This window comes from Lottia gigantea (assembly GCF_000327385.1).
Source record: "Lottia gigantea unplaced genomic scaffold LOTGIsca_6, whole genome shotgun sequence".
NCBI lineage: Eukaryota > Metazoa > Mollusca > Gastropoda > Lottiidae > Lottia > Lottia gigantea.
Window position 1 is genome coordinate 4,155,072 of NW_008710049.1, and position 21,804 is coordinate 4,176,875.

The window sequence follows — 21,804 nt, forward strand, 5'->3', positions numbered from 1 at the left end:
GACAGAAAACTACTGAAGTTGATGAATGGGGTCCGGAATTCTTAATAAACAACACAAGAAAACCTGAATTTGACATAAATTTTTTTCAAAAAATAAATTTTTGGCAGTGATCATTTGATTTAACGATAACAATTAAAAACAAAAGAGTAACATGTTTTTTCACAAATAATACAATATAGACACATTGTCTGAAAATATAAAACAGAAAACTATGGACGGATTAGCTGATCTAGGTCAATTTTATTCATATGTACACCATTTGTCGGGTTTTTAAAAGGAACGTTTACTGCAAATAATTCAAATAATCCTTCATAAATCTTAAAGCTATACATTCGTGTAAATATTTCCTTCACCAACTGAAAGAGCTCCATGTTTGATATGACTGCCCATATCACTGTTCAGAATAAACAAAATACACCGTCTCATTCTAACTGCTATTTATAGCTTGAATTGAGCTCTATAAGCTGGTAAAGCAAATATTTAGACGACTACGTCCCTTGTGTATTTGAAGTCAATTCTACAATATCAAATGTTTTCGATAACTTGAAATATTTGAAGTCGGTTTTATTTGAAGCTTAACTTCTTCCGAATCACCTGATAAGAATTGATCCATTGCCCACAGTTGACCTTAAATTCACAATTCTGCGTCACTTTGATACGTTTTTATAGGATGATGGCTCTCTGAATATTGATCACGTACATTTTCTTCATCATCCGTATCCCGAAGTTCAAAATCATCGTCTTTTTCAACACGGTTGTGCTTCTTCCGCTTCCTCATCTTATGATGATCTCCCAACTTGATCCTTAGGAGAAGCTTGTTATTCTTCTTGGTGGTGATAGAGAATGATTCTGTCTGGTGTCGTTTTCGTTTACTGATAGTCTTATCTTCCTCCGATGGCCTCGAATCCCCTAGTATCTGTGTGGTTTGAGAATCAAATATGTCATCATCGTCATCGTGTTCTTCAACTTCCATGCTTTGAGATCCGTCGTCTGCCGATCTAGACATAATGTCTGGTTCGTTTAAATGTTTATCTAATATGGCTTGATTGTTCTTGATCTTGAACTCCGACGGATAAATAAGATCTTTATTGATAACCACGGAACATGGTTTCAGCTTGAATACATAGGCTGCGCTGCCCTGAAAATCTTCAAATGGAGCTACTTCTCGCACCCCCACCCCATCCGTTGAAAGAGTTCCGATGTGATTTGGTAGATCAGATCTGTTTAAACCATCTTTAGGCGAAAAACTATTCAAATTCCCACCTTCATCGGAAGAAAGAGCTTCTTTATCTGTGAGATTGTCTTTATTTTCCAGTAGATTAGTGCAAGCCTTGCTATTGTGAAGAGGCACCTCTCCCATGTAGTATCCTGCTTTCGAGGATTTTGAAGAACTTGCCGGCGATTGACCTGCTTTGGATGGGACAAGAGTTTGTTGATAATTTTCAGTCACTTTGTTCGTTGAATGTATAGTTACATCAGGTTTCTCCGTAGGGACCAAATGAGAGTAACACTTTTGTTGAATTTCATTTTGTCCCTTCTGTTGCCGTTGGTTTTGTTGACTGTTATCACATTTAGGATACACAGTTGCTACTATTGTTGAGGCTTCCGGTGGAACCCTTCTCTTCACAGTTCTGGGATCTCTACTGGGCTGTTTAGTTATCGCCACCAATTCCCTCGAAGCTGGTATCGTTGTTATATTCATAGAATTCGGTATCGGCGTTATATTCCTCGAAGATAAAGCGTCTTCAGCTTTCCGCACAACCTTAAGAATATCATTCGTAGTGAGAACTGGTTCTTCAGATTTACTCTTTGAAGCTGTGGAACATTCAGATACTTCCAGTCTAACGTTTGACGTTGGTTTAATATGCATATCTTGAGAAACTTCATCTGAAGATGCTGGGTCCACAGCTACTTTTGCCCCATGTTTAGTTTTCGTTAGGCTCAAATCAAGTGGAGCACCGTCTTCTGTAGTCCTTGAAGTGAGAAGGTAATCCGATCCTTTATAATCTGCCATTGGTGTCAATACTTGCTTCCTTGGTCTTCGGATTGGCTTAACATGAACTACTTTGGACAAATCTGACTCAGAAGATGCCTTCCTCGCATCAAATCCAAGAGGCCACACCACTTTTGTTGGTTTCACGGAAATTTCGCTGGTGGATTGTTTTGGAGGTGGGTTTGAATTTGTTCTGTTCATCGGTGTTTGCTGAAGTACCTTTGTGGTAGAGGAAGATTCTGAGTTACTTGATGGACAGACATTTGTGTTCTTCACCTTTCCGCTTGTTCGATGTTGAAAATACGCTGAAATAGCATTCATTATTGCGTCTCTTTGCGCTATGGTATATGTAGCTCTGTTTGATGGAGTACTTTGTGTACATCTTTGCTTTATTTTTAAGATTTGACCCCCGTGCTGGGTTGACGAGAGTGTCTTTGAAGATACAGTTGAACTGTTAGGCGGTCTAGAGTAAAATACCACGCCATTTTCTTTGTTTAGTGACTTCTTTGTGCTTAGTGGATCTTTACCTTTACCAGGGAACTCCGAATAATGGCATGGTTCGTGAATCTGCTCTATGCATTCCTGCAACACTATTCTTTTCTTTGTGTGTTTCTCTTTGTTCGTTTTGTCCATTACAGGATTACCAAATGTTTCGCTATGTTGGTCATTTGCGTTTGCATTATAGATTATCTTTGCTTTCTTCCTTTTTTTCTTAGATGGAGTTCTTTTAACATTGAGCTTTAGTGGATCAGCACCTAGTTCCGCCCTAGTAGATTCCTTCTCGCTAGTGATGGTCGAAAGCTTAGTTTGTAGTGAGTTGGTGCTAGTTTGTGCAGGCAGTAGTTGCTTTGTTAACTGAGTACGAGCATTCGATATAGTCTTATCAGCTTGTGTAGAGCTTGCTGGTTGATGTTTGTCTTTCGGAAGATGACCTGTTTTTGCAACATTAGATGCCGTTTTTGCTGTTAACAGATTACTGCTAGTTTTGGTGACCTGTGAACTCCCCAATTGACCTTTTTGTCGATTATCCTTTTGGAATTTTTGAAAAGCTATTTGGGCACTTTCCAAATCATAGAAATCCATATCTGTTGAGCTTGGTCGATTTTGTTTTCCCATAATAATCGATGTTTTTCTTTGCCCCGATTCTTTCCGTTCGTATCTGATATAAACTGGAACTTGACCTTGCATTAGTTTCGTTGGTGTCACTGGTTGACCTTTGGCATCTGTGACCTTAGTAACATTAATACTAGTCTTGAACAGGTTTGACAACTTATTTTGAAAGTATTTCTGAACCTTCGATAACTGGACTGTGGAATCGGTAGAGTTGGGCTGTAGCGGACTCTTTTTCGCGACAGGTTTAGCGGCTTTTGACAATACTCCTGGATTGGTGGATCTCTTCATAAGATATGCCTTCTTGGATAAAACTTTAGGAGACTTGAGTGGAGTCTGATTCGTCGAAGTTGTTTGGTTTTCTTCTGAATTCCATGGATTTAGATTTTCAAAATCATGTATAGTGTAACTTGAAGAAGACGGTTTGGCTTTTTTAATCACAGTCGCAGGAGGCCTTTTAGACGGAGGTAGAACTGTTCCTGGGTGAATATTTTGCTTCGACTGTTCTTTGAGTTGAACTTGTGGCACAGATGTGATTGGTAAAGATATTTGGATTCCTTTGACTATATTGGCATTAGCTAAGCTTGCGATTGTGTATTGTCCTCTTGGAATTTCTCTGACTGTATTGTCCTTTCTCGATGTTTCTTGAGCTAACCTGGAATGCAGGACCGGGTACTGGTTACCTACTGTAGTCATATTAGAGTTACTATGTGGTATCTGTTGAAATCTTGGTGCATACATCCTTAACATTTCTGCAGGTACTCGCAATCGGGAAGTGTTGTCAGGCAAATGAAGAGGTCTGAACGACGGAATACGAGGGTGACAATCTGGGTTTAATGTAGGCTGATAATTCATGCGTAGATGTGGATGCATACATTGAGGTCTTATGATTTCAGGATGATTTTTCGTCCCTATCCCTGTAGCAGAAGTTATTGTGTGGTTGACCTGTGAGGGTTTTGGTGCTTGGGCCATTCCAAGAAATTGTTTGGTGGCCATCTGGTTATTTACTTGTGAAGCTTTCCCTGATTGAATGCTGGTTGGCCCGGACGATGTTTGGTAGTTTTGAGGACCATTGTTTTCTTTCTTCAACTGGGCTTGGAAATGATTCTGATCTTCGGGAGGATACAAGTCGGATGAAATTGTTCGCTGTACAGGTCTAAATGCTCCACCATTTATACAAGGGAAAATGGAATTTGGATACGCTTCGACAGCTGTAGCTTTGTTTTTCTGTTGATATTGCCCTTCATTATTATCACCAGAAGCAATATTTTCTTTCTTCTCGTTGCTTGAGGTTTGTGAAATATTGGAAACTGGGCCCGTTTGGTCTTTTGATCCAGTTTGGAATGGCGTAGCTGAAGTACCTGTTATTCCGGATTTACCCATCTTGATTAACCTCTTTTCCTGCAAAGCTGTCGAGTTTAGATCTTTTGTAAGCTTTACCACAGGGCTGGTTGGAGAATTCTTTGGCGCCTTTTTTGTTTGGTCTGGATGGGAAACTTGAGGAGTCATACTGGATGGGGCATTTGGTGAAACCGGTTCTTCTTTAATGAATATCTTGTTGGGTGTTTGTTCTTTAGAATTGTCAAACTTAAGTTTGTTACGTTTCTTTGGGACATAATAGTGCATTCTCTTGCTCGGTTGAGTCTCGGCAGTCTCTGGTGACAGTTTCTCAGCTTTGATTGATGTACCAAAGAGAGATTCGGCTGTCTTCTTGTCATCTCTGGATTCGAACCCACTCGTCTGATCTTTCTCTGGAACATTTTGTGACGAAACCGTACCTTTGTGAGGTGACTTGCCTTCTTCAACAGGTTTCTTTACAGGGTTACTGCTTTTAGCGGAATTCGGTTTTGACTCTGGTTGTTCAAGGGGTATTCGGATTACCGAATATTTACACGTTTTTCGCTCTTTTACGTTGGCCTCAGAAATCATTGGCGTTGTTTTGTCTTTTCTTATACCATTGCCACTTTTCTGTTGCATCACTGAATCTTCTTTGGTTCGAAACTGTGAAAGACTGGAAGGATCGTCATGGCTCGGGTTTTCAAAAGAATTGCTCTTTATTTGATCTGCCACATCAATATGACTATTACGACGTTCATCAGCCACAGTTACATTATCAGCCTTTGAAGCTTCAAGTTTCTTCTCGTTCTGCTTTCTCTGTTTTTTGGCTTCATTGAAGCACTTGTTAATCTTCAAGATCATTTCTTCCTTAGACAAGGGAGTCTCTCTAGAACCAGACTTAAGCTTCTTCACAAATTCAGAGTTCTTGATATCCAACAATTTACGATTGAGAATAGATTTGTAAATTGGGTTGACGAAGTAACATTTGGTTTCTAAATTCTTCCGGCTTGGATGCTTCTCGACATCGGTATCATTTTTAGAAGACTTTGAAGTGTCAGTCTCATGAGCGAATGCTTCTTTCAAATGCCCAAGTATATTTTTCTCTTCTTCGGTATCTCTGGGTGCTTTCTGATCCGAGCGGCTTTCAGCATCATTTATCTGATTAACGGACAAATAGTCCTTTGTTAATACGTCTCGATCTCTGTTGCTCCCTGTATTTTCTATATTTTCAGTCAGTGGTTGTTCCATAGGCTTCTCTGGCTCCTCCTTATTTTTCATGGGTGATCCTTCTTCTGGGGTAAAGATTAATGCGACAGATTTGTTCAGAAAACATGGATCAACATCATTAAGTTCATTTTCATCAGCTGATGGTGCTTGGTAAATATCTTCACCAATCATCTCTGTGCCGTTACTACCACACTGAAGTTCCTCACTCACTTGTTCGTCCTTGGATTTTTCCATCCCAAGGTCTTCAGGTTCATCTTCAGCAGCCTTTACAAATACATTTTCGTGTCTTTTAAGGTCTTTTGACATTACGATGTGGATATTTTCCACAGTTACATTATCTGCTACTTTGTCAAGTGTCGAGCTACAGTTTGGAGAATTTTGGCTGGAGAAACGGTCCTTGACTTTGATTTCGGCTTGAATGCTTCTCTTCTGTGTTGGATTATGGTTGTCTGAAGATGGATCTTCGTTCATTACAATATTTTCTTCGCAATCTGGACGCCTGTCATCTTTATTTGTTTCCATCAACCCATCATTATCTTGGTAAGATTCATTATGATCTACTAATAGATTCTTTGATTGGAGTTTACCATCAAAATGTTTTAAAGGTAAAGAAACCAGAACTTTTTCTTTTGCAGATACTTTGTCAGAAGATTTTTGTCTGGATTCATTGTTTAGGGCAGAATCCCTTGTACGGGGTTTTGCAACAGTTTCATCGAGTTGCATCAATTCTCTTTCTTTTCTAATTTTTATCAATTTCATTTGGAGGTATTCTTTTTTCTTCCTCTGTAACTTTCGAATCAACATGTTGGTTTTGAGCTGCCTAAACGCATGCCTTGCAGATGGCCTTGTTTCTCCTCTTCCTTCGTAGCCATGTATTTTTGTACTGCTACCACTACCTGATGGACCACGATCAACTCCTGCTTGGGAGTCTTTGGATTCTTTAATCACTTGTGATAATTTTATCCATTCTGGCATGGATGCGATGTCTCTTTGTAATTCTGTAATTACTGCAGGCGACACATGGTTGTCATCTAGCTCCAGGACACCTTGCTCCAAGTTTCGTGTAGTTCCAATTGCATTGAATGATTTATCTTTAGCTATCTGGTCTTCTTTTGGGGATTGGTTGCTTCGATGTTCTACATTCAGTGCTTGGTTTGGTGTCACAGTTTTATCTGTGTGCTTATTGATTAGCCTTTCATCCGATATAGACTTCAAAGGCATCGGCTTTGTCATCCCATTGTCGTCCATTGGTAATACTGCAAGATCACATGATGGGTTCTTATTAATGCTTTTCTGGTCTTCACAAGCTTGGATACTTTCTTGAGACAAAGCATCAGATTCCGATAGGTAAAGGTCTTCTTGTAACTGACAGCTATCTTTGGAATCATGCTGGACACTTTTGTCTGGAATGTAGCTTTTGGTTTCTTCATCTGATAAGAACAGATCTTCTTTGATTTGGGCAATGTTTATCGGTTGCTCTTTGCGTGATAATAAAGTTGTGGACGATTCTGATTTTGTTCTTGGAATGTTTTCTTTGGTATTCCATGTTAGATCTGGTTCTGTTAGTAGTGAGTCTGTAGAGTTTAAATCACTAGGGTATGTACTGACTTTGTTGTTTTCAATTCTTTTTACAGTTTCGACAAGACTGTCTTCAGCATTGTTTCCATACGACTGATCTTTATTCCTTTTAACATGTCCATTGCTTCTAGAAGATAAGTTTTCATTTATCACGGATTTTGTCTCTGTTAGGTCAGGAGATATGGCTAGTCTACCTTGGTTTACTTGTATACTGGTATCAGATTCAGTTCTTGCAGGGAGTTTATTCAACGCAGCATCAATTGTAAGACATGGACTAGGTGATTTTTCTTCAGTGGTTGCACGAAGACCTGTCTTCAGATTCTGAACTTTGGGTAATTTGTTGCCATATATGGTATTGTCTGCATTATTTCCTTTTATCAGTGGAGGTATCGGCTTTGAAAATTCTGTGGCATCTATCTGGATTGGCTTTGAATTATTTTCAGCTGCCTTTAAAGATTCAAATTCCAATCTAGTGTCATCTGCAACAGGAGTTATGGAGTCATGGTCAGAGCTCTTTAGTTCTTTTGTACATGTATTGTGTGTTTCTGTATTTTCTTTGGCTTCTGTCCTAGGCCCTAGTGGATCATCATCAGGAGCTTCAGCATTAGAAATTGGTGAATAAAGATTTTCTGGTTCTGGACTCTGAACTGAAAGATCGTCTACTTTAGGCAAGGGATTTTGATCTTGATCTTGTGCTTTTTGTCTTGGCACATCAAAAATTTCATTTTGATTCAGAGCTTCATAGTAAGCAATATCTTTATCCAAATGATGGCAAATCTTGTGACAAAAGTTTCTTCCATATTTCTTGATCTTTCTGGTGATTTTGAATTCACATCTGGAGCAGACAGGAAGGCAATTCTGCTTATCAATAGTCACTTTGATCAAGAAGCCATCTTTGTCTGCAGTGCAGTATCTGGTAAAATCTTGATCTGACTGAAAATTGTCAATGGCTTTAAATTCTTTGTTTTGTGGATGCTGGAGTTTTTGGAAATCCAGTTGTTGTTGGTGGATTGAATTAGAATTATTTTGATTTTGGAAATCATGTCCTCGAGAGATCTGCTTCTTGTGCACCAAATCAAGACCAAGATAGTTGAAGTATTTTTTGGCTTCATCAGTTTTGTACATGGATAAATCCATAGATCTAGGATTCTCGGGGACATCGGACATGGAGACCACTGAAACTATTCGAAAATTTGGTTCTGGAGTTTTAGACTCAAAGCTATTTTTAGACTTCTTTAGAATTGGTGTACCAAAGTTTGATGCCTGATTTGAAGTTTCAGTTTCAGAAGAGTTGCTCTTCCGTTTTATTTCAGAGTTCTTTCCCTTAGAAATAGTGGGACAAGGTTCAAATGAGGTAATATTATTAACTAAAGTATCTGAATTGTCTACTTGACGACTCACATTTGAAACAAACATATTTACATTCTCTGGGTCATTTGGATCTTGATCATTTGCATTGATAGTTAATTTTTTCGCATGACCTTCATTTGCATTGCTTGTTAATGTATTCATATGACCTTGATAATTTGCATTAACAGGTGTATTCATATGACCTTGATCATTTTCATAGCTTGTTAATATATTCACATAACCTTTATCATTTGCATTATTAGTAGGTGTGTTCTTATGACCTTGATCATTTGCATTATATATATGTGTATTCACATGACCTTGATTATTTGCAATATTAATAGGTGTATTCACATAACCTTGATTATTTGCATTATTAATAGGTGTATTGACATGACCTTGATTATTTGCATTGCTAACTAATGTATTCATATGACCTTGAAGTTGTTCACGACCTTGAATAAAATACATATATTCATAAGGATTGCCATTTGTCTCCAACCAAGGGAAGACAACTGGCAATTCTCTTTGTAACATTTCCCTGTGAACACCAATTTCTTCAGAAAAACGTCTTCTCAAGCGTCTTCTTTTCTTCTGTTTGGACGCTTTTTTAACTTTTCCGTGTCTTACATCATTCCCTGGCCTAAAATATAGAGAAGAAAATCTAATTGAAAGAATCTATTTAATCAGGATAAATGTGCTCAAAGGACGTTTGGTTATCTAACCCTTGGATGACTCTTGATGTTGTAATATTTGAAATTTTACCTTAGTCCTAAACTAGGTAGGTTTATGTACTATGGGCTTTTGCGATTATCAATATATATATATATAAATATATGGATGTTATAGAAACAACATTTACACATTATGGATTTTGCTTTGTATATTTTTGTACTATCATAAATGTCTGCATATTTTTAATAATGATCAACTAACTCATGAATGTTTCAGCTAAAAACGTCTCAAATAAAGGAGTATATACAAGCAAGTATAAACATTCAAAGACATATTAAAGGGATTGTATAGAGGTTTTCTAAACTTTGTATCAGGGACACTGAAAGCATCAATTTGTACCATTCCAATTCTCAGTCAGACGTCTGTAGTTCCTGCAATTTCACTAAAATTCTAAGTGTTTGATGACTTCACTAATCGAAATGTGATAAAGCATTTTTTAATTGCAGGAACCACAGACATCTGATTGAAAATTGGAATGGTGCAAATTGATGATATCAGTGTCCCGATATACATAAATCTTATAGAAAACTTCTTTACAAGCCCTTTAATCAAATATAGCACTCATTACTTCCAAAATTATTAATTAAACCAACAGCAAAGCAATTACCAAGTATTACCGTCGCCAGTCTGGTTGGTTTGGAGATTTGCAGGAATGGTGCTCCATGTATGTTTGGTACTAGTTTCTAGAGCTGTTTCATTCGGATTTGGATTATTATTCAGATTCAACAGGGTTGTGGAATTACTGTAGTTGAAAGGTGATGAGATAAAGGTAGGGGAGAGAACTCTACCATGACTAGCTGCTGGTGGAGGAATGTTTTGTGGACTGATTGGTTCAACTGAGCTGTTTCCACCCATATTATAGTTATGATTATTCACATTGACTTCATGAGGTATCCTAAAAAGAAATTGTAACTGAAATAGTGGATTTGGACATTCCATAAAACTTTTCCATTGGACCCATTCCAAAGCATTTTTTTACAAACAACATGCCAAACCCAACCTCGATTTTTCAGATGTGAAGATTGTCTTTAAAGCTTATATCATTTAAACTTAAGTGTCAAATTAGCTACGAGACTATCGCAAACGTTAGAGCTCTAAACCTTTTTTTAGAAATATGAAAGCCTTTATTAAAATTCAGTTTTGAGTAAAAAAGACAAAATTCTGATGAAGCTCAAAAGATTACTAAATCAGTACCTCTAAATACCTACTCATTCTTGACAGTTTATATGTTATACATCTTACCTAATGCCTATTTGAGCAGGATTATGATGTAAACTTGGTGGTGGGAGTATGGAACTGACTGGAGTAGAGAGACTGGAACACAATCCTCTATTACTGTAGTTATAAACAAAATTCTGAGCTGAAAATGAGAAATTATATTTTGAAATCTAATGTTAATCAGAAATCTAAGCTTTTGGTCCACAATAATTTTGAAACTCTCAATGAACATAAGATCTTCTTCAGTTCTCTCACCAATTTTTGATAATAAATTTATACATCAATGTTACGTCTTTGCTCGTTTTATTTTTCAAGAAATTAGATTACCTGCAGGGTGGAATGGGCGTGGCACTGATGAAGGTTGAGGCATGTTGTTATATGGACCAACAGTCTTCAATGGTATAGGAGTTAGAGGATATCGAGGCAGAGTGTAGTTGAGAGAAAGAGGTAGTTGAGATGGTGGTAGTTGATAAGTATTAGGCTGAAATCCTCTAGACAGTATTGAGTTGTTGTATTGAACTTGACTGGTTACAAAATGGCTATTATCTTCACATATCAATTCTCCTGCAATTACTTTCATCTTTACAATGATCAAGAAATTACGAACTTACATCTTATACCTTGACTACAATAGCCACCTTTCTAGTATCACAGAAGTTTATAAATGCAGTGTTCTGCATATGGAAATGAGGATAGACGTAAGAAATATTTTTGGTTTTAAATTTGTACAGTATTAGAAACTGATAAGGGTCTTAAGATTTTATATTTATATTTAGATTATTCAGACCTTATTTTAAAATAAGGTTTGTCAATTCTCAGATCATAGCTTTCTGTTATAAGATTAAATCTACTTACCTGTGATATCTTTGCTGAAATCAACATTCTTCAACCATAACATAACATCACTGAGTACCTTAGGGGTTAATCTCTGAAATAAACTTTGAATTTCTTGCTTGGCTTCTTCATAGGTTATCTTAGGACCATGAGTTTCATAGATATCTAAAGTGTAAAATCATTCATATTCAATATTTGTTGTTTAAAATGAGGGAGGTTAAGCTTGATGTCAGATCAGCTTGATTGGACTATTTAAGCTTTTAGGCTTTACTCAGTCTCAGTTAAAACTTATTGGTCCATTTGCAATTTCAAAGTCCACATCAGTATACCAAATTGTGCCATCATTTCAAACCTAGATCTGATGCAATGGATGTCATTTAGCTATACATATATTGTCACACTTATCCTTCTCCAACCATGCACAATATAAATACTTTACCATAAATACCTGAACTTTGACTTGAACTATCTCCTGCAGCAAACCTATCCATCTGACTAACTGTGCTGGATGCCTGTTTGGTAGAGCTTCTTTTTTTCAATTCCATGATTGCAGGTACACCCACTGATTTTGGAATTCCGAGTCTATTCAAGGGAATGGAGAAGACACAGGCATCTAAGACTTCAGGGGTTATATTCTTCAGGCATTTGTTAGAAACCTGTTTAGAAATACCAGCTTGGGTGCAGATCAAATACATGACATTTCCCAAAAAGTTTTTGCCTACTGGTTGGTGATAGTACCATACACTTGCTGATTTACTGATCTTGTATTTTGGTCTTTGAAATAAATCCATTGTTTCTGGATGGAGTTTTGACAAATACTTGGCAAGGGAGAGAACTGGACATAAGGGATGGTTTCTCTTCTCATACATTTTCCTTCCATCCTTATTGCTATTCATAGAACTATCAGACCCTGTATCTTTCTTCAGAAATACAAACTTTCCAAAAGCATCATTTCCAAAGATAAAGCAGTTCTTTGTCAATATTCTTTGCTTGCTTCTACCGCCTTTGTTGAAATATACTGCCACTTCAAACCAGACTTTGTATTGTAGAGTTTTGGGTGAATCTTCTGCAAACACTTGCAAATATATCTGCCGCAGCTCATCAGAAGTTAAAAACAGTTTGTTCTTATCTCCCTTGTCAGTGGATTTAAGTTTCAAAGATTTGATAACGGTACTAAATATTTCATTTGAGTTGAAAAATTCGGAGTTTTCAATTATGTCGAAACGTTTGCCCTCAGCCATTGACTGAAAATATCGATTTAAACTATATCTAAAAGATGTCAAGCTACTGTATGAATAGTACTCTCCAGTTTTGGTTCTAACATTGCTGTAAAATTTCCCCAAAATCTCATTTAATTCGGCAAACGTCATCTTTTCTATGTCAGCAGATTCCCCGTTTGACACGCACCAGGCTTTTAACAGTGACACTGCAAATTTGACGCATTTTTCTGTGCTTTTGCTAAATCCGGTACCACTAAATTCTTGAGAAGAAAGATCAACTTCAAATTGTTCACTTTGGGAATCTGTCGATTCGTCCGGTTTGTCAATAACCATAATGTTTGACTCAATATCTTCAACCGAATCCAGAAAGTCATTATCATCTTGCAAGGCCGCCATTTTGGTAAAAACGGCGTTGATAAAATATTTACTGTAACAACACAAAATATCAATATTTTAGTCTATAACACCTAAAATCGTCAAAAATATTGCGTCAGTTTTGATATAAAACAGTGTTGGCTACTTTTGCCATAAAGTTATTCGTAGGTTTCTTACAAATCAACGAAATATAATGGAAAACACAGTTTAACCTTCAAGGCTCCACTATGGCCTTCGCGTTGTTATCTTGACGTTATGGCTGCAGACGTCACGTCACGTGAGATTTTTTCGTCGCGCGCATCTATAAAATAGTCTCACTCTGCTTGACAAAAAATGGTTCCTTTCGGCCCGAACCGGTAACGCATATCATATTTTTACCCTATTTTCGGTCGTGATTAAGAAACTCAATTGGATCTTTGTCAAACCAATTCCAAAAGAGGTTGAATACTTGCATTGTAAAACCAAATCAAATCTCTCTGGAACAATTGCATTATGTATTTTTAACAGCGCAGAACATTTACAGTAACATTTCAGTTTTATAACTTCATTACTCAAATTGATAAATGTTTTCTTCTTGTGACCTTGGCCAGTGCTTCTTTAGGACAGAATATGGGTTTTGATATGGTCCGATTAAACAGAGGAAGTATGACGAGTGTGGTTCGGACACGATGGATATTATCTGAAATTTCATTAGAATGCAATTTATTAAGGCACTGATTTCTGCACCTTGATCACACAGGAACATAGCTTTGTCAAGGTCGCTTTACAATCTAAGTTACAATGAAGCAAAAAAGATTTGGGCGGATTTAAAATACATTATGAGTGCCAAAGTTTAGTTCAGTAAGGCATTTGTTTCCATCATAAACGGTTTTGCTTGCATTTGCCAAAGAGCATGTAGCAAGAAGTGGTTGATAAAAGTGGGTCAATGGTCCTTAAAACTCTTTAAAAAAAAAAAAAGTTTAAAGCTGAAGCTAATTTTGAGGTGGGTTTGTCAACTCTCATCCCCTTTGATATGACTATATGGTTACAGGGCAAATTCAAAGGAAAAGAATGGAACAAAATGATTAAGTGGATTTTTTTATTTTCTTTTTCCAATTTTTAGTTGTATCCATTGGCTGCCAAGATTTTGTCGAACTCAGCTGTTTTGGCAGCAACATTCTTCCTAGCTTGTGCTTTCAATTTCTAAAAGAAATAAAGTGGTTATTGAATATCATTATGGGCAGACAGAAAACAGAAAAAAACAAAACAGGAATTTAGTTACTTTTCTGTCTCAGATGGTGGTGCATGTATACGGTTTTCATTAAATAATTTTCAATTTAGTGAAATTAACATAATCATCACTGACAGAATACAAAAGCAAGACCATTCAATATATATTTCCTAATCTTAATGATGAAACATGGTCTAATGATGACCACAACCAATCTTTTAGTAACTTTCAGGTCCAATGCTTACCACAAAAGGAGCAGTTTATTTGATTTGTGCTAGATAAGTAGTGATTAGAACTATATCAACAGACATTGTGTTCATAATTTGTAATCCAACCTCAATATAAAGTTGACAATTTAGTTAGTTTTGAATCATATGAGAATATGCGAAAAATTGCTTATCAACTGAATGATCTTAATATATTAATAATTCATATCTTACAGCTTGATTTTTCTTCTGAGAGAAATATTGAGATGATCTTGTCTTTCTACGTTGTTCCATGGTTTCAATAACGTGACTATACTTCCATCCAATTTCAGAAGAAATTCGGTTCAATTCACAGTACTGAAATGGGAAACAATTGTTGGAAATTGGGGACAAATATGCACTCAACACAGGTCACATTAATTCATTTAATATTTATAGCTACAGATGGATTGGAGGATTTGAATTGAAAAGAAAATCTGATGTGACTTTGTTAAATTTTCAGGATAACATTAACTGTTTTCTTTCCAATTATGGTTGAAACTTTTAATCTGTCTCAGATGGTGGTGCATGTATACAATTTTCATTAAATAATTTTCAATTTAGTGAAATTAACATAATCATCACTGACAGATATAAAATTTCATGCACAATCAGAATAGCATATGCCTATTCATTTCAATGGCCATTGAATCTATTGCGTGAGCACTGTCCAAATCAACTATCCAGACACCATTGCCATCCCTCTGAAATGTATCATCAAAAGGAGGCAAAGCTGGTTATGTCTGGATTCAAATCTTAAACTCCAAGGTATGAGAGCATAGAAATATCAAAACTTACTTTTCTCTGTGGATTGAGTCTGATAACTCTAAGAGCTGAGGGTATAACTACTCGTTTCTTTTTATCATAGGGAGCAGGGATACCTTCAAATACAGACAATCTAGCCATAGCTTCTTTACCTCGTACAGTTCTGTGTGGGATCATACCTGAATTGAAAGTTTCAACACCAGAATTAGCAAAGTCAACAAAAAAGTTTAAAAAATATTTCTCACAATCAACTATTATGACAAGCCTACTAAGCAAATTTTAATTTTCACTCATCAATGCAAGAGATTTTATAAGAAAAGAATTCAACTAAGTTATCATCTATGTGTGCTCTCTGAAAGGGACGCAACAATAACATTGCACAATAACATAAGTTACTGGTACTCTGAAATTCAGCAGAGACTGCAGACCTAATTGACTATGACCATCTCATGCAATAAACATGTTTCAGTTACATAATCCTGCAAGCTACTTTTGGAAATAAAATTATAATCTTGGACAAATTAACAGCAATGTTTCTGGATACGATTCTGTCTCAGATGGTGGTGCATGTATACAATTTTCATTAAATTATTTTTCAATTTAGTGAATTAACATAATCATCACTGACAGATCTCCATCATATCTGGCTTGTGTCTTAATACATTTGCCTAAACAGCAAAGGCTAGATCAGATGAATGTATAAAACCCAAATATGATCAAACTCATATCCCATGTAAGGATAATTCATCAAAGGTTTAACTCAAAATAGTTATGTAAAATGCTTTACCTCTAACAGTTCTGTAGAAGATTTTTCTAGGAGCTCTAAAATGAAAAGGACCTCTTGAAGGCTTAACATTACATCTCTTCTTAATTAAACTAAGGTAACGATCTGAAAAACAAATTAAGATAAAATTCATTACCATACTAGATTTTTTTAAAGATCATATCGCCCAAATTAACACTAAGATTCAAAACTGTAATGACAAGAATTAGTCTCTGTAAGTAGATGTATTCCAATCAGAAATCAAATTTTGTTGTAATCTGTTGCTACAAAATTTTAAAGAAATATGACATCCTCAGTATCATTCAGTGAACATTCTAATCACATAATTTCACATTATTTATAATCAGACAATGTAGGTAATATCAAACATCATTGGATAGTCATATTCTAACTGGAATAATCTTAACAGAGAGCAAATAATAGCAACTATATAATGTATGGTCAACATTGTACCCTTGAATTGTAAGTATGATCCTCAGCTTCATTCAATGTTCTAATCACATAATTTCACATTATTTATAATCAGACAATGTAGGTAATATCAAACATCATTGGATCATCCAACTATTGCATTAACAGAGAACAATTGACACCTATGAGATCAATTGTACAGGTGCCAATAGACAATTTTCTGATTTTCAAACGCTGTTCATCCTTAGGCGATTACAAACACTCACACACCTTCTAGAGTGATTACAAGCAATAGTAGATAGATGGACTGACATGTGTGATGCAAATATTTGCTGCTTATAAAAAATACCAGCAAACACACTTGATATACGTTCCATTTTCTATTGTATCAGTAATCCAGTATCAAATTGCACAAAATGTCAGCTTCATCTATTTGCACCTTTAGTCTAAAACTGTAAAGTATCATCCTCAGAAATTAATAATATGTTATCATTACACAAATCAAACAATGTAGGATAATAGACATCATTGGATGAACAAATCTAACTTCTCTTATGCTTTTCTTTTCCCTGTGCTTACAAAGACGAACAAAGCCATGCAGTGTGCAATGACAAATTTTGTAAGGACACTGGCATATCTCTTGTTAAGAATACTCTGCACAACTTAACTAAGAAAAGTCACCAAAAATTTTAATACTTACTCTTTTGTCTGTGATATTTTCCAGAAATATTAATTCCCTCACATCTTACAACTGTTACCCTTTGTCCTGCAATGAAACACATTTGATATAGACTGATTTCATAAATTGGAATAAAATTTTGCATCCAAAGACATCAGTACCTAACCCAAAACAACATTTTGGATCCTATGTTGTAGAAACATAATATAATTTTCTGGTAGAGTTTCAATTAATATATCAATCTTTTAGCTTGAAATACCGGCATAAAGAATTTAAGAACCTGAAAAGTTACCTTGGAGTAAAGTTTTAGCAACAGTTGCAGAGAGTCTGCCCAGTAAATGCCCTCGGGCATCAATCAAAATTGGCTGAAAGAAAAAACAAAACACATGGTAACCATAATGTTAATCATTTCTACAATAATGAAATATTTTCAGATGTTGGTGGTGCTTTAAAGACGGCATCATTCTAAGGGATTAGTCATCTAAATGACTTCTAAGTTTGGTAGTACCTATGCCACATGCAATTTTTGGAGTATTAGAATTATGACTTAGACATAGAGGCAACTTTAATTTTAATATGCCACCACCAGGGCCTGCAGGTCTTAGATAATTGCAAATGGAAGTCCCAGTTTTGATGTATTGGACCAAGCTCGACAGACTCTTCTCAAATTCTATTAGACAGCATTCATCCTAACTAAACGATCTGGATATTCGGTTGAATACAACCGAATTTCCCTTGATCAGCTACGTTGATTGTTAGCCGATTTCGGGCGGTTCTAAACAATCGCTGGGCGTTTTTCCTACGGAAATAGATTGAGGGGGGATTGGAATGTAATCATTTTTATGTCACAATAGAATTTGAGAGCCTAATTGAAGCAAGTTTTAATTTTTGATGCGCTATAAACAAACAGCACCTTCTTACTGAACAGCATGATGGCAAAAAGACTGATTTAGGGGTTCTCACGTGTTACTTCACGGGGAAAACCGGAAGTGAAAGACAACTCTGAACATTTGTTTGCTGTAGTCTCGATTGTCCAAAGATCTTCCTTAAATAGTTAAAGGTACGCAACTTCATTTTTATCAAATCAGACCACAGCTAATTACGAGGTTTTTTAAGCCAGTCTTCTGAAGTATTAGTACTGCACGAATATCGCTTAATCCCTTCAAATATACCTCAAATTTTTCTGGATGTGTCTTTGAGGAGTCTCAAGGAAATTAACTCAGATAATTCAGATCACAAAATGGATTTGAAGGATCAACTTTTGACGGTGAGCAGTGAACCTTATTACTGACTAGTTTAGCTTAGAAACTGTTTCTGAAAACAATGTACGATTTGTCAAACAGATGGTGTATCTGTCCCTTTAAGTTTATATCAAAATAGTCCCAGAAAGGTAAGGCTGTTATCAATCCATTTTTTATCGAATATGTAGGTTTTAGGGGTTTTACTACATAAGAGATATAGTACATAAATTTGTACATTTTTCTGGGTCCTAAGTTTTAGCATTAACTTGGTGATTAAATAAATATTGCTTGAACAAACAAAAAAACTTTATTTTTCTACATAATACATTTATTTACATCAACTAATATACAGGCAATGTTCAAATCTTAATATCAATAAAACACCCAAATCATATGCATAATACTGAAAGTTTTAAATTTTTTTACAGTTTAATATCAATTTGTTTTTATGGCTTACACCTTACAAAAAATTCTAATTATTTTCAAAGACAAATTTTTTTTCCTTTTATCAGAGCTTACAATATAATTTTCTATGAAGCTATTTTTCTCAATAATATTTTTTTTATTTCTATTTCTATAACAATAAAAATTTCAAAGAAGCAAATAATTTTTGTTATTATAAATACCAAGGGTATTATATATTAGACCATATAAATGACAAAAAAGTTCACAAAAAGTTTCACTTGTAATCATCACAGCATTCACAGCCACTCCATTATAAATCTGTTAATCCTGCACTCTTCCCTCTTAATCTTTCTTGTTCTTGATCTTATAATCACTCAACGCAGCCTTAATAGCATCTTCTGCCAACACTTAAATAAAAAAAATTATATATTACATTAAGGTATTATTAAACTTACAAATGGCTAGATATAATTATGATTGACAGAATGAATTACTCTCAATAAAGATATTCACAGGACTATATTGGCTATGTGGGAAAGGTACAAGTTAAACTGGATACAGGGAGGGCAAAAAAGATTATTTCCAAGAGAAAAAATCCTTAAGAACCTTTTTCTTATTCATATTTTATGCTAAAATGCAATTGAAAGAATATTGAAATACGTTATAAAACTTACTTGAACAATGTAATTTGACTGGTGGTAAACTGAGTTCTTTAGCAATATCAGTATTCTTAATCTTGATAGCCTCATCAACCTGAAATAATCAAGCAAATATTTCATGATAGAAGTTCCAGATTTGTAAACATTTGGCTTGTGATTTCAACAGAAATGGAAGCCTAAATGAATATCAATTATGTATCAGCATAGTGCACATGATGGGTTAAGTGATGATGCTGTTCATACAATTATTGTATCTTGCCCAATTTCATTCATAGTCTATTATTTACCATTGGCTTGATTCCACTCCTATATCAAACCCAAGATTTATATTCATTTTCTTCCTTTACATCACTAGATAATTTTCCAAGGTTCATACTTAGAATAAGACAACAAATCTCATGGTATAAACTATGGTATGACTTACAGATTTTCCTTTGACCCACTCAGTGGCTAGAGAACTTGATGCAATGGCTGATCCACACCCGAAAGTTTTAAATTTAGCATCAACAATCTTTCCATCATCATCCACTTTAATCTGCAATAAATAACAAATGTCATTACTACTCAATAACGATGAAAATGAAATGAAGGTATAAACAAAACAAATCTATGACAATTACAAATTAGATGCTCTAAAAGCTAATACATTTAAACTAAAAAGTTATGCCATATTTTTACATAAGTCAATGTTTAACATGTACATCCTAAAACAGTTTTATCATTTTGTCACTTAAAACAACAAATACCAACATGATATTGAACACATCCATTGCTTAACCTGTAGAATAACACAACTGACAATTCTATCTGATAGTTTGGCAATACATGAGCATCAAAACACACAGTTCAACAGTTGTTTATACCTGTAACTTCATGACGTCACCACAAGCAGGTGCTCCAACTAATCCAGTTCCAACATCTTTATCTTTTTTATCCATTGACCCAACATTTCTTGGGTTTTCATAATGGTCTATCACCTTAAACAAAAAAGGAATTAATTATGCTCACAAGAAATTATATACAAAGAATTTATCATGAGGGTAAGCAAACAAGGACTGAAAAGCCGTACCATCAACAAAAGTGCAAGACTTATAACAGCTTGTTCTGATGCAACATACCCATAGTGGCCATTGTGAGCAGACTGGTCGGTGACCAGACAACAGTGACACACACACTGACAGTGTGAGTAATATTGACAGCTACTGTCACCGTATGAATCAGAACATACTGTCTCACAAGAGACATCTACACATACAATGCCCTTCAAGCGTTTAGAGATAATGCTTTACTTTCACTTTAGCACTTTTCTTATGTAACCTAATGACAAACATGGAAACAAATCTCTAATATTTGGTAACAATTAACATTATCGCTTGAAAAAGTAGCAAATGAAATGATTAAAAATCGAAATGAAATCGACACCAAAAGATTCGATAATCACTTACATTTTTGTGATAAAGTGCAACTTGAATAGCAGACCGCGAGTCACCTCCGAAAAGTCGCAGACTTTGTCCAACTCCTCTCATTAACGCCATGCTGAAAATTTACTGTTTACAATCCAAGGTCAAGGTTGGGATTAATACGCATTAGACTATATTTCCCTTCATGGTGTTTATGTGGCAAATGTATCTCGCAATATTCAAGTAAATACAATTTGTTTTAGAAACATATTTCTATAGATTACTTTTCCTCTGGATTCACGAGATGAAGAAACACATGAAATATAGTCCCTCGGAATAAAATTACTTCTTTGTCTGTAAACAGGCTCTTAAATAGAGTTGTCTCCCCTCGACCATCATTCGTACTAAGTCATCGGTTCTAATCTTGGTCTGTTTGTGAAAGTCCAGTGCCTTCGATTAAGTCATATTTTCAAATGATTCCAGGAAACCCTACTGTAAGTGGGTACATATCATCAGACCTTTCGCAAAAATTCTAACCAAAAATACTTATTTTTTTTCATTACTCGTTCATTAGTTTTAGAATGTGTAGTATTCCGTATTTAATCAGAAAGAAAATAAATTAAAATAAAATATTTTTTTGTTTATACTCTAAATTTTTCATAAACAAACCCATTCAGACAATATTTGGAATCAGAAAATCTATGATTTGGGGAATTGTCCGATGTCTGAAAGATGTATTACGCTCAAACCAGAAACATTGTATCAATCCATCAACTATTTCTCACCTGCTTTCTACCTTTGTCAGGTGAAACCAATTAAACCTACAGACCCCCTGTCGTGTCAAGAATTTCATTGTCGGCTGCATCCATTTAACCATATAATTTCAAAATACAAACGGAAAATCGTTGAATTCGTGTGAAAGGATTGTCTTTTCTGAAAAAAGTAAAAATATCCGTATTTTTATGTCAAAATTGTTCACCAACGGGTAATGTAAAAACTCGCTTAGAAAAGATAAAAGAACCGCTCC

The 21,804-nt window shown here is 35.4% G+C and overlaps 3 protein-coding genes across 3 annotated transcripts; all 3 read right to left on the reverse strand.

The window, feature by feature from the left end:
- Window positions 1-12,021: 12,021 nt before the first annotated feature.
- On the reverse strand, window positions 12,022-12,843 carry LOTGIDRAFT_65112 (hypothetical protein; the record flags this gene model as incomplete). Its single annotated transcript, XM_009063716.1, has 1 exon — window positions 12,022-12,843. A coding segment is annotated over one exon (822 nt), but the record flags the coding sequence as incomplete, so codon positions are not given.
- A 1,196-nt stretch (window positions 12,844-14,039) lies between these two features.
- LOTGIDRAFT_183721 (hypothetical protein) lies at window positions 14,040-18,077 on the reverse strand. Its single transcript, XM_009063986.1, has 7 exons — window positions 17,986-18,077; window positions 17,365-17,437; window positions 17,094-17,159; window positions 15,986-16,087; window positions 15,232-15,377; window positions 14,629-14,751; window positions 14,040-14,160 (listed from the first exon to the last, which is right to left on the reverse strand). The coding sequence occupies exons 1-7, from the start codon at window positions 18,001-18,003 to the stop codon at window positions 14,077-14,079; spliced, it is 612 nt and encodes a 203-aa protein (XP_009062234.1). The 5' UTR covers window positions 18,004-18,077; the 3' UTR covers window positions 14,040-14,076.
- Window positions 18,078-18,601: 524 nt separating this feature from the next.
- LOTGIDRAFT_210679 (hypothetical protein) lies at window positions 18,602-20,940 on the reverse strand. Its single transcript, XM_009063987.1, has 5 exons — window positions 20,823-20,940; window positions 20,241-20,354; window positions 19,802-19,912; window positions 19,393-19,471; window positions 18,602-19,125 (listed from the first exon to the last, which is right to left on the reverse strand). Exons 1-5 carry the CDS (start codon window positions 20,910-20,912, stop codon window positions 19,061-19,063), a joined length of 459 nt encoding a protein of 152 aa, XP_009062235.1. The 5' UTR covers window positions 20,913-20,940; the 3' UTR covers window positions 18,602-19,060.
- Between the last annotated feature and the right edge of the window lie 864 nt (window positions 20,941-21,804).

What these genes read in the sequence shown, in the direction of transcription:
- LOTGIDRAFT_183721 (XM_009063986.1), bottom strand. An exon ending in CTTCTACAGAACTGTTAGAG is followed by an intron (nt 15,378 to 15,985) that starts GTAAAGCATTTT and finishes CTTTCAATTCAG; the next exon opens with GTATGATCCCACACAGAACT. An exon ending in GACTCAATCCACAGAGAAAA is followed by an intron (nt 14,752 to 15,231) that starts GTAAGTTTTGAT and finishes TTCCCATTTCAG; the next exon opens with TACTGTGAATTGAACCGAAT.
- LOTGIDRAFT_210679 (XM_009063987.1), bottom strand. Translation starts at nt 20,912, where the DNA reads ATGGCGTTAATGAGAGGAGTTGGACAAAGTCTGCGACTTTTCGGAGGT. An exon ending in TTGCACTTTATCACAAAAAT is followed by an intron (nt 20,355 to 20,822) that starts GTAAGTGATTAT and finishes TTTTTGTTTAAG; the next exon opens with GTGATAGACCATTATGAAAA. An exon ending in GTGACGTCATGAAGTTACAG is followed by an intron (nt 19,913 to 20,240) that starts GTATAAACAACT and finishes TATTTATTGCAG; the next exon opens with ATTAAAGTGGATGATGATGG.